This window comes from Melospiza georgiana, chromosome 1 (assembly GCF_028018845.1).
Source record: "Melospiza georgiana isolate bMelGeo1 chromosome 1, bMelGeo1.pri, whole genome shotgun sequence".
Classification (NCBI taxonomy): domain Eukaryota; kingdom Metazoa; phylum Chordata; class Aves; order Passeriformes; family Passerellidae; genus Melospiza; species Melospiza georgiana.
This window is the reverse complement of record NC_080430.1, coordinates 95,026,133-95,042,634: the sequence shown is the minus strand read 5'-3', so window position 1 is coordinate 95,042,634 and position 16,502 is coordinate 95,026,133. Positions and strand designations below refer to the sequence as shown.

The 16,502-nt window shown below is 41.3% G+C and overlaps 1 protein-coding gene across 6 annotated transcripts in view; it reads left to right on the top strand.

Moving 5' to 3' along the window:
* The window catches only part of CARMIL1 (capping protein regulator and myosin 1 linker 1), a 188,959-nt gene that overhangs the window by 153,372 nt on the left and 19,085 nt on the right, over window positions 1–16,502 (top strand). For 3 of the 6 annotated variants that reach the window (XM_058022110.1, XM_058022139.1, XM_058022101.1), the window contains 3 exons: window positions 8,105–8,122; window positions 12,018–12,084; window positions 12,403–12,599. In XM_058022110.1, coding sequence (XP_057878093.1) covers window positions 8,105–8,122; window positions 12,018–12,084; window positions 12,403–12,599 — 282 coding nt within the window. The remainder of the gene's footprint in view (window positions 1–8,104; window positions 8,123–12,017; window positions 12,085–12,402; window positions 12,600–16,502) is intronic. The other 3 variants (XM_058022148.1, XM_058022131.1, XM_058022121.1) reach the window with 1 other exon arrangement.

The window sequence follows — 16,502 nt, the reverse complement described above, 5'->3', positions numbered from 1 at the left end:
GACTCAGCTTTTTGGATGAAAGACTGAACACCTCCTGCAAATAAACCCAGTTTCCTGTTGGACTCTATATTCTCCTGTGCTATAAATAAAACCCCAGTTCTGTGACTGACTTAATCCAGCAAAAGTCTTCTTTTTGCTGAAATGAGCATTTCCACTTTCCCCCGTACACAGTTGGCACTTTCCTGCCCACAACCTCACAACAAACTGGGTCTGGGAATTGATTCAACTGACAGTTCAGCTTTTCACAGAGGATTTCTTTCCCAGGTTAGTTTACAGACCAACTAGTCCCCTGGTTGAGCCCACAAAACAAATCCTGAGTGGCAGAAACAAGCAGACAGGGATGAGGGCAAAGGCAGCAGCCTGGATGAATGCTGGATTAAATTGATTGTGACACTTGAGTTTCTCTCTTGTATGCATTAGCAGAAATGGGCCTTTGATGTGCAGTACACACAGCACTCTGTGGGAAGCTAGAAGCTGGCATTATGGTATGTGAGAGTGTTCTTGGCTTCTGAAAAGGCTCACAGGCATGTGAGCAAATCTAGTGCAGTGGGAGTCCAGTCATATTTCTGACTCACCCCGAACTAGGACAGTTTATGGAAATGTCACCAGGAGGAGCAAAGCACAGTGCCAGAGTCCTCCTTCCTTAAGCCTTTCCCTACACATGCAGTACTGTGGCTGAGAAAGTGCCATACAAAGGGAATCAGTGGGATCACCTTGCAGAATGTCTTGTTTATTTCCAATTTATGTGTTATCCTCATTAGAATTATGAATACATTAATTTTAATAGTGAATATTTATTACCTGTCTTTTCCTGATTTCCTCTGTATATAATTTCGCAACATCCTCACTGCCCTTACCCATGTTTATTCAGTACTTGATACATGCATAGACTACAGAGTACAGGCTTATGTTCCCAGCTGAAACACTCCAAAAAAAAACTTGCTTTCAATGTCTTTTCTTGGATCTCTAAATGGAAGGAGGCAATGGATAATTTATAGGTAGGTTTTCTTTCTTAAACCAGCTGAGATTTCTTAGAGTTCAAAGCTGTTTCTCATAATCTAGGGTTTATTACTGGCACAATATGAAGTAAATGAAAAATGTGGCGAACTGCTTAACAGCACTGCATTCATGTTTAAGAAAAAAAGTAGTATAAATTTGGAGATTGCTTTCTGCCTAGGTTATAGGAGGAGCTGTTCAATGCAGCTGCTGGGTATTCTGTTTGGGTGGTGACACCTGTACCAGGCACTTGTTTTCTGGTGCTTTAGCAGACCCAGATTTGTGCTGGGGGTGGAGAGGAGGGCGTGTGGTTGTTGTGATTTCATCTGGCAGGCAGCTGAACATCATGCTCACCTCCCCCGCAGTGGGATGCCTGAGAGAATCAGAAAAAAAGTAAAAAACTCATGGTTTGAGAAGAAAAACAAGTGGAGCAGAAAAGGAAGGGGGTATAGTAATAATGACGAAAAAATCCACAAAACAAGTGACACATGATGCAGTTGTTCAGCACCTGCTGACTGATGCCCAGCCAGACCCTGAGGAGCAGCCACCACCCCCTGTCCAATTCCCCCAGCTTTATAAGCTGAGCATGATGCCACATGGTCTGGAATGTCCCTTTGGTTAGCTGGGGTCAGCTCTCCTGCCTTTGCCCCCTCACAACTTCTTGTGCACCCCCACTCTCCTTGCTGGCAGGGCTGCATGAGGAGCTGAAAAGTCCTCGATTTAGTGTAAGCACTGCTCAGCAACATTTACAAGCACCATCGTTTTATCAACACTGTTCTATGCTAAATCCCAAAACACAGCACTGTACTAGATGCTAGGAAGAAAATTAACTTGTTCCCAGCATTTACATCCTTTGTGGCAGTAATTGTCATACTGATGCTGAGTGTCCATTGGTTTACTTCATGTGTCATGAAAAAGCCACATGGAGAGGAGAGTTCAGTAACAAACCACTCACTGAAACACTGGTCTTGAGAGCTGAACTTCTCTGCAGGGATTTTAAGTTCTTCTACTACTAAGAAGTTTGTCTGTGGTGGACAGGAAGGTCTTGAGTGTGCAGCTGTGCAGCCTGTGGGTAGTGCCACTCCTGGCTGTTCAATGCAACCATTTGCCACTCTGAAGGCAAGAATTTGAATGCCCAGGCTGCCAGCACAGGCATCTCAGCAGGCACCAGCTGGCTGTCATAGGCTGTCACAGCCTGCTGATGGACACTCAGCCACTACTTTGTCCAGAGGTGACTGTGCCTGCCTGCATTTGCTTGCTCATTCAGCCAGCAGCTGAATCACCCCAGAACTCACCCACCTGCTTCAGGTAGAGTTAACAGGTTATGAGGGCAAAGCACTTTGCACAGGTTGGGTCAGGGAGCACTCATGTGATCCCTTTTGCCAGCAGAACCATGGAGTCAGTTGATGCTCAGCACAAACAGATACAGAATCCTCATCCCACAGCCTCTGCTCATAAGAATCTTCTTGTTATTTCTCTGGAAGATCAGCAGGAGCTCCTTTGGAGTACTTCTTGCCAAAATCTCTCCTCTGGAGCCTTTGGCAGAGGCACTACAGCAAGCAGCATGAGAATAACCTGTGATAATGCTATTTCTGTAGCATACATTTCTCTGCAGCCATGATGTATCACAATTCGATTAGCATCTGGCAAGCTGACCTTCTCAAATGGCTGAGGAGTTTTCTGTATAGGCTGTGTGGTCCTTTCTGCTGCTTTTTTGATTCTTCCAGCATCTCAGATGAACAAGTTGGCATGAGGTACTTAATCTGTGTTGTCTGGGGAAATCTTGTTTACTTTGAAATCTGGAGAGCTTACTGAAAATAGCACAAGCATGAGTCTGTCTCACTAAGAGTGCTTCACGCTTCTTGCTTCACCCAGAAGAACATGAGGCTTGCCACATTTTGCTCTGCAACACTGATACTTCATATTGCAGGGTTAAAGAAAGTTCCTCACAGGAAGAGAGGAGATAAAGTCTGTGTCAGGGTAGGCAGTTACAGAGTAGTGTTAGGCTTTGCTATATTTTGTCAAGGAAAAGTAGGTTAGGATGAGCTGGGTTACTAGAATAGGAACTTCAAAATAAATAAATTAATAAAATCAAGCATGCATACTGCCAGAAGGTCAGAAGACAGCCTCCAAGTCATCAAGTCTCATCACTGCTGTCATTGACAGCTGCATCACACAGCCTTATTCATAAATCTATCAGGCTTCCTCTCAAAACATCTTTTGTTAGACTAGAGGAGAACTTAGAGGAAAATATACTTTCTTTGGATGTTATTCAGGTCAGCTAAAGCCTCATTACAAAGTGGTGCATCTATCTTGGCAGTGAGATTGTATCTCATGTTAGATCAAGTTAGTGTGAATTTTTGAGGTCAGTAGTGGCAGGACTGGAATACTAATTTGAAACCAAAAGCACTTAAACAGGTGAAAGAATGTTCAAGCATGCAGATATTAAAGAAAATGAAAAGAAAAAAATGAGAGAAGAACAAAGTGATAGAAAAGTCAGGTTGGTTTCACTCAAAGCTGATCAGAACCTCATTTTATCTGCTACAGTTGATCTATGAGTCATTTCCAATACCATGGTATTTAGATACTCCTGGGAAGTTTGTGTCTATACAATCAGCATTTCATTCCATGCTTGTGGTGAGCAGCCCTGCTTTGCAGGGTAGGCATCTTCCAGTCCTTTCATTATGCTTCTGTCCCTCCTAGGCTCGTGTGCTGCCCCATGACTGTCTGACCAAGCAGCATTATTTAAATTAGATCATACTTTAGTGTCATCACTGCATAGGTCAGCTTTTGAGTTTTGCCATCCTCTCTTGGTTAAATAATGATTGACATTTTCTATCAGTTTGTTTTATAGAAGAAAGTCAAATATTCTATTCAGGTATTTCAGTTTCTCATGCAGGCTCTTAGAATATTTGCTAGTTGCCTGTCAAGATATTTCCTGTTTTCAATAGGAAAGGAAGATAACTTGATAAAGACTTAAAATTCAGAAAGTTGAGAGGTTTTTTTAATGTTTTAGTTCATAAAGTATATTTTGAAATGTCTGAGGAGTACAAAGATTTATAGTGCATGCTGGAGAGATGTCTGGAGCAGTATTTTCTGTGAGAAAATAACTACAGCTCAAGTGTGCCTGGGTTTTCAAGAGTAAAACTTCCTATCATAATTCTGAGCATGTCCACTTGCCCCTCTGGGGCATTTCCCCTGTCAAATGCCACCACAAGCAATGCATCATCTGCCCACACAGGGCCTGGCAACAGTGGAAAGATGACTGGTAGTTTTTTGTCTGGATGACTGCTAATCCTTTTGGTAGCTGTTCACTTCAGGTTGTTGGATGGAAGGAGAGATTCAGAAGTTGTGCTGGTTCTCAGCGCTGCAAGCTCTAGGGCGGACAGGTACAGCAGTTCTTTTCATAAAATCATCAAATGGCTTCTGTTGGAAGAGACCTTTAAAGATTCACTAGATCCAAGTTCCTGCCGTGGGCAGGAGCACCCTTTGCTAGGTGAAGTTGCCCTAAGCCCTGTTTTTCCTGGCTTGAACGCCCATTCAGGAGTGCATTGCCTCTGAGCTGCTTTAATGGTGTTCTTGCCCAGGGCACCTGATACATATGGTAGCTGTTAAAGGACTGCCTAAGGCTATCTTGAATAGCTGTCCACCCCTGCATGTTTGCCAAGTTTAAGAGCTTTTTATTCTCTGCCCTGCACTTAGTTGTTAACTAAAATAACTATAAAAGCAAAAGTAATGTAGTTGGAGCTATCCTCTTGGCTCATCTTGAAGCCCAGGTACTGTAGAAGATGTTAACCTCTTTATGAACAAGTAGAGAGCAAAACTGATGCTATGGAGAATTGCTTTTTCTTTCGCAGGTGGTAATTGCAGGCACGAATTCCTTGCAGGATACTAATTCAGAACATGGAATTAAAAATTTGGTTTAGTAATTTTAGGAACCACTCAGTTTAATTTGTGTGTCTGATTTTTCCCCCTTCATAGTGAAAGCTTTGGGGTTTTTTATGCAGGAATGTTTATTAGCAGGAATTTTACATTACTCAAAAGATGCAAGTGCAGAATTATTAATTAAAAGAAAATACTGAAATGCTTGATGAAATATCAGTATATATGTGCCACATTTCAGCAAGCAGAAAAGCAAAGGTTTCTTGGCTAGTAAAATATAACAAGCTCAAGGGCAAATCTACTGAGCTTATCTTACTGCAGTGCTACTCCTTTTCTTTCAGAAAATATTTCTGTACAAAGTAATTCTAAAGGTCAGGGTGGTTTATATGAGACTAATTGAATTAATACTGAACCCATAGCTCCTCTTGAAATTCAGCTCTTCAGGGAGGGAAGACAAGTAAACATACTCCTGAAACTCACATATAGATTATTTGTATGCCATGTTTATTGACACTATTTACTCTATTTGTCTATCTGTCTATCAAATTTCCATGTAGAGTACAGAATTCTGAAATATGAAGGTAAGGACTAACGTGCTGATACGAAAGATCATGGCCCCTACATTCAGGACTGTGAGGGGCTTTGCTCTTCTGTCTACTGAAAAATAGTCCATTGGGTGTCACAGACTTTAGCATTGCATTTAACTTTCCAAGGACAATGGCACTCAAGGGGCAGATTCTAAGGACAGTGGCTCAGGTTATTGTCACTGCAAATGAGAAGTGCATCACTGGTTTCCAGAAGCCACATGGGGGGTTTCACTCTGGAAATCTCATCACAAAATCTTTTGTAGTTGAAGTAAGCAATAGCAACTTCCTAGTTCCTAAGGTTTTCTATGCAGATGGTGAGATACCTGCATGTCCAAAGATGTCATGTGCAAAACTGGTGAATTTGCTGCTCTGCTTTGTTAAGAAATTTTTGTCTTTTTTTTTTTTTTATTTTTTTTAATGAGACAACAGATGTGTGACACTATCAGAGGTAGTTAGGAGACTAAAGGAAGCGTGGCAAATGTTGATTAGCTGAACTGGTGTCATGGCAGCTTTACAGGTCAGAATTCCTTACAGCAAAAGTAAACAACGGGACTTGTGATAAAATGCCTTGTTTTCTTATACCTCTTTCTTAAAAAGGCATACCCCACAAAATGCATACAGCTGAAATGGTATAGCGTTGGATAAATATATTCTGTGAAATTCCTTTGAAATATTTTTATGACATCTCAAACCTCATTGGCACATTTTTAGAATGCAGTTTCTGATTTTGTTTGGGCTTAATTTTCTTGGGATTTTTGGTTGTGGGTTGATATTTCATCTTTGGGGATGGTCCCTGTACACTGCGAGGCAGAGCACTTCATATTGGAATTTTGCTGAGAGCAAACAAAGGGGGGAAGGTTGAGAGGCCTCATGGTCTCTAGCGCTTCAGGGGTCTGGACACTGGCATTAGGTTCCCTGAAGAGCCCCCAGATTCCTTGGTGGCTTCAGGCAAGTCCCTTGGTCTTTGCTTTGCTTAACGGTGCTTCCTCCTCTAACCTGTTGCCTGCTGTGCGCCTCTTTCTCCCTCCTGACTCCCCACCCACAAGGTGTTTGGCACCTTTTAAGTGCCTCAGTAGTCAGGAGATCACTGAAGTGTGGAAGGTTGGAGTTTCCATAAGCCCTTGTTGGATCAGGACCATAGACTGTAAACTCCCTCAAATCGTGGGACTGCTTCCATTTGTGTATGTTACTTTGCACTTTGGTCCTAGTCACATTTCCAGCTGCATATATAATACAAATAACTTTCCTGTCTGTGCATTAAATACACAGAAAATGCTGGACTACTGCCACAAATGCTGTCTGAAAGAGAATCAGTGTTCCAGGTTTATTTTTTTGAAGTGTGCCGGAGTGCCTTTTGTTAAGATTGTTTCAGTATTTGAGATGTTTGTCAATGGATTCTGCAGTCTCTCCAGCAATCTCAGAGCAGCTGTAGTGATTGGTAGTGTAGAAGATGGGCAAGAGAAGACAGAACTTAGATTCTGACAGAGAAATTGAGTCAGAGTATGTGTGTGCATGGAGAGTAATGAGGTGGTTTGCCTGAATCACTACTAGCTGAGAACTCTTACATAAAACCAAAGTTTCTGAAGGTAAAAGAAAATAAAGACAAAAAAAAACCAAAAAAACAAAAAAACAAAACCAAACCAAAACCCAGAGGCAAAACCCCACCAAAACAAACAACTGACCCTGAGGACAGCAGGAAAATAAAGGAGAGGAGCTGGGTGCGAGAACATGCAGCACTTTGTTGACAAGATGCTTAATCCAGACCATGACTACTCCTGCCACATTCTGCTAACATCTGCAGTGTTGTAATAGCAGCAGTTTCCCATTCAACTTGAAAACAGAAGCACACTTCTAATAATTGTTTTTTCTAACCCTAAATTCGGGAGGAGCATGGTTGGTCTTGAGCCATGGAAGAGATGGGGTATGGCATTTGGGATTGCTTCATTTCCTGTGATGGCTGTGCTGCTTCTTTTTTTTGCTTATAATTTTTGAAGGGAAGAGAAAAGGTTTTGCTTCAGTCATGAAACAGCATCTTTCTCATGTGCCAAAAGTGCTTGAAAGTCTGTGCCTCTAAACCTCCTTATGGGAAGGAGATATACTGTTGCCTTTAGTTTAGATTTATTTAAACCTCAGGAGAACAGACTTCCATCCTTTTTCATTCCTTCAAGAGAAGCTTTGTTTTATTTTCCTTGCTTGCTTGCATACCACAACAAACTGGCAATTTTTAATTCAGAATCTTCTTTCAGACTAGGAAGTAGGAGAATTACTTGGGGTTTTTTTGCTACTGGTGCCAGCAAAATGGAAAAATTGGGACAGCAGGTGGCAGGTTGGCACCATTGGCGAGTGCCTTATATTGGAAACAAATGTCAGAAAACCTTAATTTGTCCCAATGTAGATAAAACGAGAGAGCACATATTTCTCTGGTTAGCCTCTGGAAAGACAAATTTGAATAGCACTTCCAAATACAAGGGATTTTTACCTCATTCTTGCATGTCACCTTTCCTGCTAAGACTTCCAAGTGTTTTGGCTTTAGTTTTCTTTATTTTGGTGATTCCTGGTTTTGCCTCCTTTCCTGAGAACTGCTATTGCTTTGTCTTCCCCATTCATATTCTTTTTTCTTTCTTTTTTGCTGCATGGAGACTCTCTGCTGTACAAGTGTAAGTATTTTTTTAGCTCTGCTGTTTCTGGCCTACTTGTTTATGTTTTTGTGCTCCATTTGCCTCTGTACTGCCTTGAGAGTCTCCTGGGAGACTGTAGTGCCATCCATCTGCACCTACAAGTGAAATAGGCAGTGATTCAGGAATGGGTTGGATTTACAAAAAGGTTCAGCTAATGTAGCATCTGAATTTAAGGGATCCCTTGCTTTTAAGACCAAACCAAAGCAGAATGCTGATGTTGAAGGTATAAGCACAAATATTACTGCTCCGAAGGAAAATCTGTGGAGTTGGTTTTATATTCAAGCATCATACAGCTTAATGAAACATGTTCTCAAAGCTGAAAACCCATATGTTGAAGGGAGTCTGGTTGGAGAGATAAATTTCAAGAGGGAGCAGCAAGTTGTTCATTAATTTTTTTGAAATCTTCTGAAAGGGAAGTGACAGGAGGGTCACAGAGCATCTCTGTATCTAATAGGATTGAATATAAATTACTGTGAAGTAGGAGGAGAAAAACATGGAAATAACCATATCCCTCGGCATTTAGAGTAATTTCAATTATCTGTATAAACAAAGAGAATATCTGAGATCCTGTTTCTGAAAGTACATTGTTTTCTAACATTCAAAACAGAACATTTTCAGTTGTTGTTTTTAATTCCCGAGGTACTAGTGTTCTTCCACAGCTGGTAATACAATTTCAGAAAACTCCAGAGAGCTCAGACAGTTTTGTGAGGAAGCAGTCAGAAGGGAGGAATCTGGAAAAGTGATCATGGGAAGAGATCCTGGGAGCTTAAAGTTAGCAAGGACACATGACAGTGTGTTAATAAGCCCTTATTTGGAAGTGTGGTAGAGATCTGCTGGCCCACATTTACTGCAGAAGGGCACATTCACGGAGCCATCTCCTGAGATCCTCTCAAATTCCAGAGATGCAGTTAATGTTTCTATCTGTTCTGCCAAGCAGCCTACAATGTGCTTATGGAAAAGTAGGCAAAACAAGGAAGAATTCAGAAGGTGGTGTGCTAGAATGGAAAGTCTGTGGGGGTTGTGTATGAGAGGAGGTGACACTAACAGCTATTCCTCTGTAAAGGCCACAAGGGAAGCATAAGGCTGGAGAGCCACGTTGTGCTTGTGGGGCCAGAGGTGGTGAGAAGGCAGAAGATGTGCTTCTACCAAAGCTGAACTGCTTCCATGAAATGTAGGAAATGGGAGTCAGGCTGGGGAGTTCAGATATCTCCTCTAGCAATGACATGTGCACTGCTGCTGTAGCAGACTGTGTGGTGGCTGAGATGTTAAGCAGAGATTAAGCCTAATATTTTGTAAAAGAGCACACTGGCCTATTTAAATTAATGCTTTGACCCATTTTGCTCTGCGTGTGATCTAGAAAGTTCACTTGGCAAGAAGCCTTTCATCTGTGCACTTCCTAAACAGGCTAGAAAACAGAAGGTTTTCAAATAAAAGTGTATGTGGAGCTGTTTTTCATGCTGTTAAAGCAAATGGGAAGCCTCTCTATCCCTCTGCCTCTATCCCCAGCAACCAAGCTGCTGATGGCTCATGCCAAGCTGACAGTAAGTTACAGCAGAGACTGGCTTATGGTCATCAGCACAAGCTCTGCAGGGTCATCTGGGGGCACCTTCTTGTCTGGGAAGGAAAATGAAATCATTCTGTTCCTGGCTGTTGGAGAAGTATGTGGAGCATTCCAGTCCTTGCACAGGAACCTCAAAACTTTCCCTGTGCTGTTTTGCATTGGTGCCCTGGGCTGAGGCAGCTCTCAGCTTGTCTGTGTTTGTGCTCTCAGAACATTGCCTGTGGCTGTGCAGCTGCTGGGTGACCAGAGCTCTTCCATCAGCTGTGTTTTCTGTCCTCCCTTCTGGTCGTCTTTAGCACAGGAGTTGCTATATCTACTAAATGTAACTTCCAGTCACACCACCCCAAAAAATCAGGAAGCAGACTAAAATGCATGTGAATATACCTTCACAAGAGAAATGGGCTGTGTCTGGAAATGAAACCAGGACTACTGATAGTGCCTTGTGATTGCTGTCCCCCAAAATGCTGAGCTGCTTCAACTCTTTCTTACATGAGGTGTGAATTCTTGGGGGATGGATGGACAGCTGCTGAGGTGTGCAGTTCAGGGGCTGCCCAGCTGCCTACCTCTTGCACAGTCCACTGCAGTTGTGGCTGAAAAAATTCAGCACCTCTCCAGCCACTCGCCATCCAATCCATTGCATTTAACTTATTGGTAACTGAAAGTAGTGTCTGACCTTTTGATGCAGCAACACTTTGCCTGCTCATTAGTGTCATTGTGAGTTTGCTCAGGTGGCAAACTACTCCAGGCTCGTCTTGAAACTGTCATTTACCAATTTTTGTCAAATGTGGAAGTGGAAACCTGCAACAGCTGAAGGTATCTTTTTTCCCCCAACAATGTACATGTCAATAAAACCAGAGTTCTGGTTTATTTATCTATTTATTTGTTGCCCAGGCAGTGCTATCACTGCCCACTCTTCAAGTCCTTTTCTGGTCTTGAGAACATGGGTAATAGCTGTCCCATCACAAAAAGATCTGTCATAACCTTGAGCATGTGAGTAGTGGTGTAATGATCCTCGGGACTCCTTTGGGAATATGAATTCGGCACATGCGAGTCTGTGCACTGAATTTTCCATACATAAAAACTAGCAAATGTTTGCCTTAAACATTTCATGATTTGTCTGAAATGTTAATGCCAACTGTGTTTTTTCTGGCTGATATAAAATTGATACTCCTAACCTTCATTAACAATTCTGTTAATGAGTAACATTAATTGATAACAGCTAGCTGACGGATTCTCCAGAATTTGAAGCCACTAGATTTGAAGTCCCTAGGCTTCAAGACTAGCAAGTTAATGGAAATACATGGGGATCACTAAAGCCCCAATGTACAACTCTACCACAAAAGGAGCCCATCTTTATAGAACCTGAGTGATTTTAAATTAGCTCTTGAGAAAACCCACTGTTCTACTTTTAAACAAAAAGTCTGACAATGCCGAACTATGTTAAGAGGTTTGGAATTGGTGATGCATCCATTTCCTGTAGCAAAACTGTCTTTCTCGTCTTGCAAACTTTCAGAAGGCTTCAGTCAAGACAAGACAGACAACTTTCTTCCAAAAAGAGCAAACTTGAGTCTTAAGTCTGGGTGTTTGTGCTCTTAAGACATTGTATTACTTTTCTTGGCAACGTGAAGATCAGAAGGCTGGTAGCAGTAATTCAGTAACTGTGTTGAACATACACTGAACTTTCCACCTCTTCTCAATGTGTGTTAAGTCCAAGGAAGTCATGCGTTTGCTACAGATACTGCCAACATGGTGGTTTTGTTTTTTGAAGAAGGGCTGTATTCTCCAAGGCTCATTTTCCTAGGGAAGTTTGGTGAGCTGTGTGGTGATGTCCAGATGCATTGATTCTCGGTGACATACCACTAACAAATGAACTGAGGAAGCGTGTTTTGTATCAAAAATAAAAGCCAGAACAAGGAGTAGATTATTCCTGGTATTGTCATTAACTGCAGTTTGGAGAAAGTAATTAAGTCTTAAATGAGTCCCTCGTGATCTCTGCAGAGGTGAGATTTTAATAGTTTCCTTGTCTTACAGTTGGAGATCAAAGAGTTAATTTGGACAATTTCAGTAATCATCCTGTGTGCAGCCTGCACTTTTAGTGGGAAAAATGAACTACCTCCCTGGTTCTGTTCAAAGTCAGTTAAAATACAAATTTAGAAAAAGTTTGAATGTATGAGAGAGGGAGGAAAAGCCCCATTCCCTTCCGGTGTTAAATCAAATCAGATCTTTAAATGGTTCATAGGCTTGAAAAACTGTTTTGTTGTTGTAATTTCTTTTGTCCCCTAAAGTAATTGTTATTTTGTTTTGTGTTGATAGATGACTCCTAAATCAAAAAGGAAAAGCATCCACAGCAGAATGCTCCGGCCAGTGTCCAGAGCTTTTGGTAAGTGAGAATTCCTTAAAACCATTTTGTTTCTTTGCTTGCCTGAGGTGATTCTAGATGGTTCTTGATTGAATAACACAGGTGATTCTCCCTCCCTCTGGATTGCATTTGTGGCCCACACTGGCTGCTTTGTCTTGGGACTCTGCTAATGTGTTTGATAGTAAATAGTTGCTCACAGTGCTCTCTCTGCTCACAGAAATGTTGTGGCTAAGTTCCCTGAATGTGCTTATAATTATTTGCCACCAAAAAGAGGAATGGCATCGTCTTTTGTTTTAAATATCATGTTAAATCTAATTAGAAAGTTTTGATTTCTCTTAGAAATGGAATTTGATCTAGATAAAGCACTGGAAGAAGTACCTATCCATATAGAAGACCCACCATTTCCTTCCAGCAGGCCAGACAAACGAACTTCTGGATTCATTTCAGAACTGCCATCAGAAGAAGGAAGGAAACTGGAACACTTCACAAAATTAAGGCCCAAAAGGAATAAAAAGCAGCAGCCCAGCCAAGCAGCAGTGAGTCTACATTAAAATATTGCTGGCAATGTCCTGTGTTGATTGCTTTTTGCCATGAGTCAGGTCTTGCAGTGTAATGAGGACAATGGCTGAAGGTATAAAGCCATAAGCGACTACTTAATTTTTTAATTTTTGTTCTGGTATTCATGTCTTTCAGTGTGCTATCCCTATTACAAGTTTTTTGTCTTGTTTGACACAGCCTAAATCCAGGATATGTTTTATCCTTTTTTATTTTGCTTTTGATTTTTTTTCATGGAGGCAGTTTCTGGAGGTGCTTGGAGCTTTCACAATGCACAAAATATCATGAGACTTTTCAATTATATTGCAAGGGTTTGTTAAGTCTTAATCCTTTTTTCTGCCTGCATTAAGATGTGGTAACTTGGCATGAATTCTTCTTTCTCTCAGCTCTCAGAGGAGCTGCTCTGTGACACCCAGCTTCCCACAGCTCCTAAACTGAAGATGGTGTTTGGGCCAGCAAATCTGCATAGTCACAGATCTGCTTTTCATGCTGGAGCCTGCCTTAGAAAGGCAAAACAGAAGAGAGCACTGTCTGTTCACGAAAAGCATTGGTGTGAACTCAATATACGTGCGTGGAGTTCCCACAGCTCCATTTCCTTGGCACACGGCATCAGTAAAGATTTATTTCTATGATGGTGTGTCCTCAGGGTATGTGAGGACAGATCTGGAGGAGTTACAGAGTTATCTCACAGCAACAGGGCACAGCTGATATGATAAGTAGCCCCATCAAGGGGCAGCCGTTTCCTCTCTGTGTTAGGCTGCCTCACAATAAATGCCTGTGGCCTCTTCTGCTTCCTGAGGATTTCCAATTGGGAGGATCCTTGAAAATTTCCCTAATGCTGGGAAAGACAATGGAGTGCTTTTTGTACCACATGGAAAGGGAGAAACATTAAAGCAAAGGGAACATTCAAGCCAGCTTTCCAGTCCCTTGCGCTTCGCTGGGAAGGTTAGAGGTTACAGAAGAATGGATTTGTCTCCATGTAGTGAAAACACATCTGTGTTTACTCTCCCAGTTCTACTACTGCTGCAGAACACACGTGTTTTCCCAGTGGCTTCCAAGCTCAGCATGTCCTGTGCCATCAGCACAAGGAGGTGCAAGGAGTGGGGGCGTGGGAGGGGCAAGTGCTTCACTACCACGCATGGAACTAGCACATGCAGTGTCTTCTTCAACAGCAGCAAAAAGGTCACTCCTTGTAGACAAGTCTTACTTCCCATGACAGTGCAGCGTTGTGGAATGCTCATCCATATTGAATTAATTAGGAAATTGGGAGTTTATTTAGTTGCAGAAATTGAAAGGAGATTTTTTTAGTTAAACTCATATGTCCCTGTCTTGTTTTTATGTACCACTTAGTTCCTTACTAGTTCTCAAAATGAGTCCAAACAAATATTTGAAAGACTTAAGATGTTTGTTTTGATGCTTCTGAAAATAAAACAGCCAGATTTTGGAGGTCAGAGTCACGAGTGGACTGTGACATTGCTTGCAGGGTTAATTTGCTGCTGGCTTTGCCACTTCAAGAATACAGAAAGCAGTGCTTAGGGAAAGCACTTGAAATGTGAGAGGCAAAGTCTTGACCTTTCCTGCCACTTAAAGCAGCTCTGTTGGGTTGTTTGCTGTTCCCATTATTTGTATTTAGTAATTCCAGGGGTCTCAGATGATCATAGCTGTACTTCTCTGGTTTTGCTGCAAAACAGATTTGTTATTTGGAAGCTGAAAAATGTAAGAAAAGAAAGGAGAAAATGTAGAAAAAAGAGAAACAAACTTTTAACTTGAGTTGAGTGGGTGGGCAGAAGAAAGATTTATAGTTTTGTCAGAGTTTCTACTGGAATGAATGTTTAGAGAGGGGGAAAAAAAGAAAAACTCAAAGCCATCCAGTCTCAAGTAGCTTTAACTTTGAAGCAAAATGATAAAACAGTTGTTTATAATTTAGATTTTTGTGAGATCTTAACCTCACGAGTTCTTCCTTCATGTGTGAAGATTTAGTACAGCAAAGGAGGTGAATCTCTAATGTATGAAAGCAATTGTGATTCATCTTACTTATTTCTGCTTCAAAGCCATTTTTTTCCTTAACAAAGAAACATGCTTGCTTTTAAACTTAAGCTTAGAAAAGAGATAAAAAAGGACAAATGAAGACTTATCACTTTCTTTTTTTTTTTTTTTAAGATTTAGGAGGGTAAAACACAAAATAAACCAGAGCTCAGTCTCACAGTTAATGCTGGTACCAGAAGGTGTTACAATAACAGCTATAACAGTATCCTGTACCTTGAGGACCTTATTACACCCTCAACATTTCTGTACATCATTCGTTAATTTTTAGGAACTTGCTGCTGTTTCAGATGCAAATTATTTTCTCTTTATGAGGTAGATCTTCTCATTTGCTGTAGATCATTGGATCCTGGAATTAGCTCCCCTTAAGGAGATCCTCTTGCTTTTGATACTTTCATGTTTATCCCTGCTACCTGGAGGCCTACAGTATCAATGTACAGTGGTTTCTCATTTCTGCTAAAATGCGTCATTCGCTTTTATTTTGTGTTTCGGTTGAGAAGCCGGTGATAAGGGGTTTATGATAAGGGGTTTATCACAAAGACCAACCCAGATGAAGGCGTGTGCACCCTTGCCTACTGTGAGATGTTCCAGCTCAGCAAGCTGGCTACAGAGCATACCAAAGTTGGAAATCTGATAAATCATTTTGCTAATTTAGTCTAGAACTGTTCTTCATAGAAAATCTGTTGCCAGTTTGACTGGCAACAAAGCAGTCATTACCAGGTGGGCTCCTTTGACATCACTATTAGATTGCTACAGCAGGTGTCAATAAAATATTAAATGTTATCTTTGATAACAAAAATAACAGGGTTCAGGAATGGAAAGTTAAAAGTTTCATGGCTCTGTCAAAGCATGGTTCATATGAAACCCACTTGCCTGACTTAATGAGACTGGATTTGATATTAATAGCAGCTTTTAAGAGTATTGAAGCATAGAAAGTTTGTATTCCACATCAGAAGAGAAGCTGGGTTTACTCTTAAGTTATAGTGGCAACTAGGAGATTCCTTGATTTGAATTGTTTCAAATTACAACCCCTGTTATTTTGCGTCCTGATCCTTAGCACTACCAAGAGTACAAATGGGTTGGGTCTTGGGGAGTCCTCTGTAGTCATCTAAAAGGTTTCCATGTGGCATTTGAATTAAAGGAAGTCTCTTTACTGGTAATAGAGCTTTTCCACTTCAAAGCCAGGTACAGGAGCTAGACCACATGAGAAGTCCTCCTAGGAGGCTGCTTGTTTCATCTTCAGGAGGCTGCAGAGTCGCCAGCTCATCTTCACAGGGCCTTTGTGGTTGGGAGGTATTTCAAAGCCAGCCTGGTTTATATGCCTGAGGTCACCCATATTCAAAATGTGGGTATTGAAATCAAAGATGGGGAGCAAGTTTGTTCTTTTCAGACATTGAGCAAAAGTCTGTGTTTGGTTCCTAAAATGGAACACCTGATTCTGTATTTACAGTCTCCGCTTTTAGAAGTGCTAGACTGAATGAATTATAAAAGGCTCTGTTAGCCTGTTGGAGCTCTATTTCTAAATCTACAAGTCCAAAATCCAGGTTTTTCTCCAAATAGGGAAACAACTGTCTGTTGAAAATGCTTTCTCTTCAGGTCACCACCTGTGACCTGAAGAGAAAGCATTTTTTATGTGTTTTGTTGCTTGTCTGACTGACCTCTATTCTCTCAAGCCCAAGGCATTTGATTCCTGGCCTCATGCATTGCAGCATCCAGTTTGTCACTGGTGTTTTGGGTTATTTTGCATTTGATGTAATGCATCAGCTGGCCTGACTACTAGAGGGGGAATTCCAGTGGTGATTCTGTCGTCTGCACTGAGTTCTGGTTGGCACATAAAAATT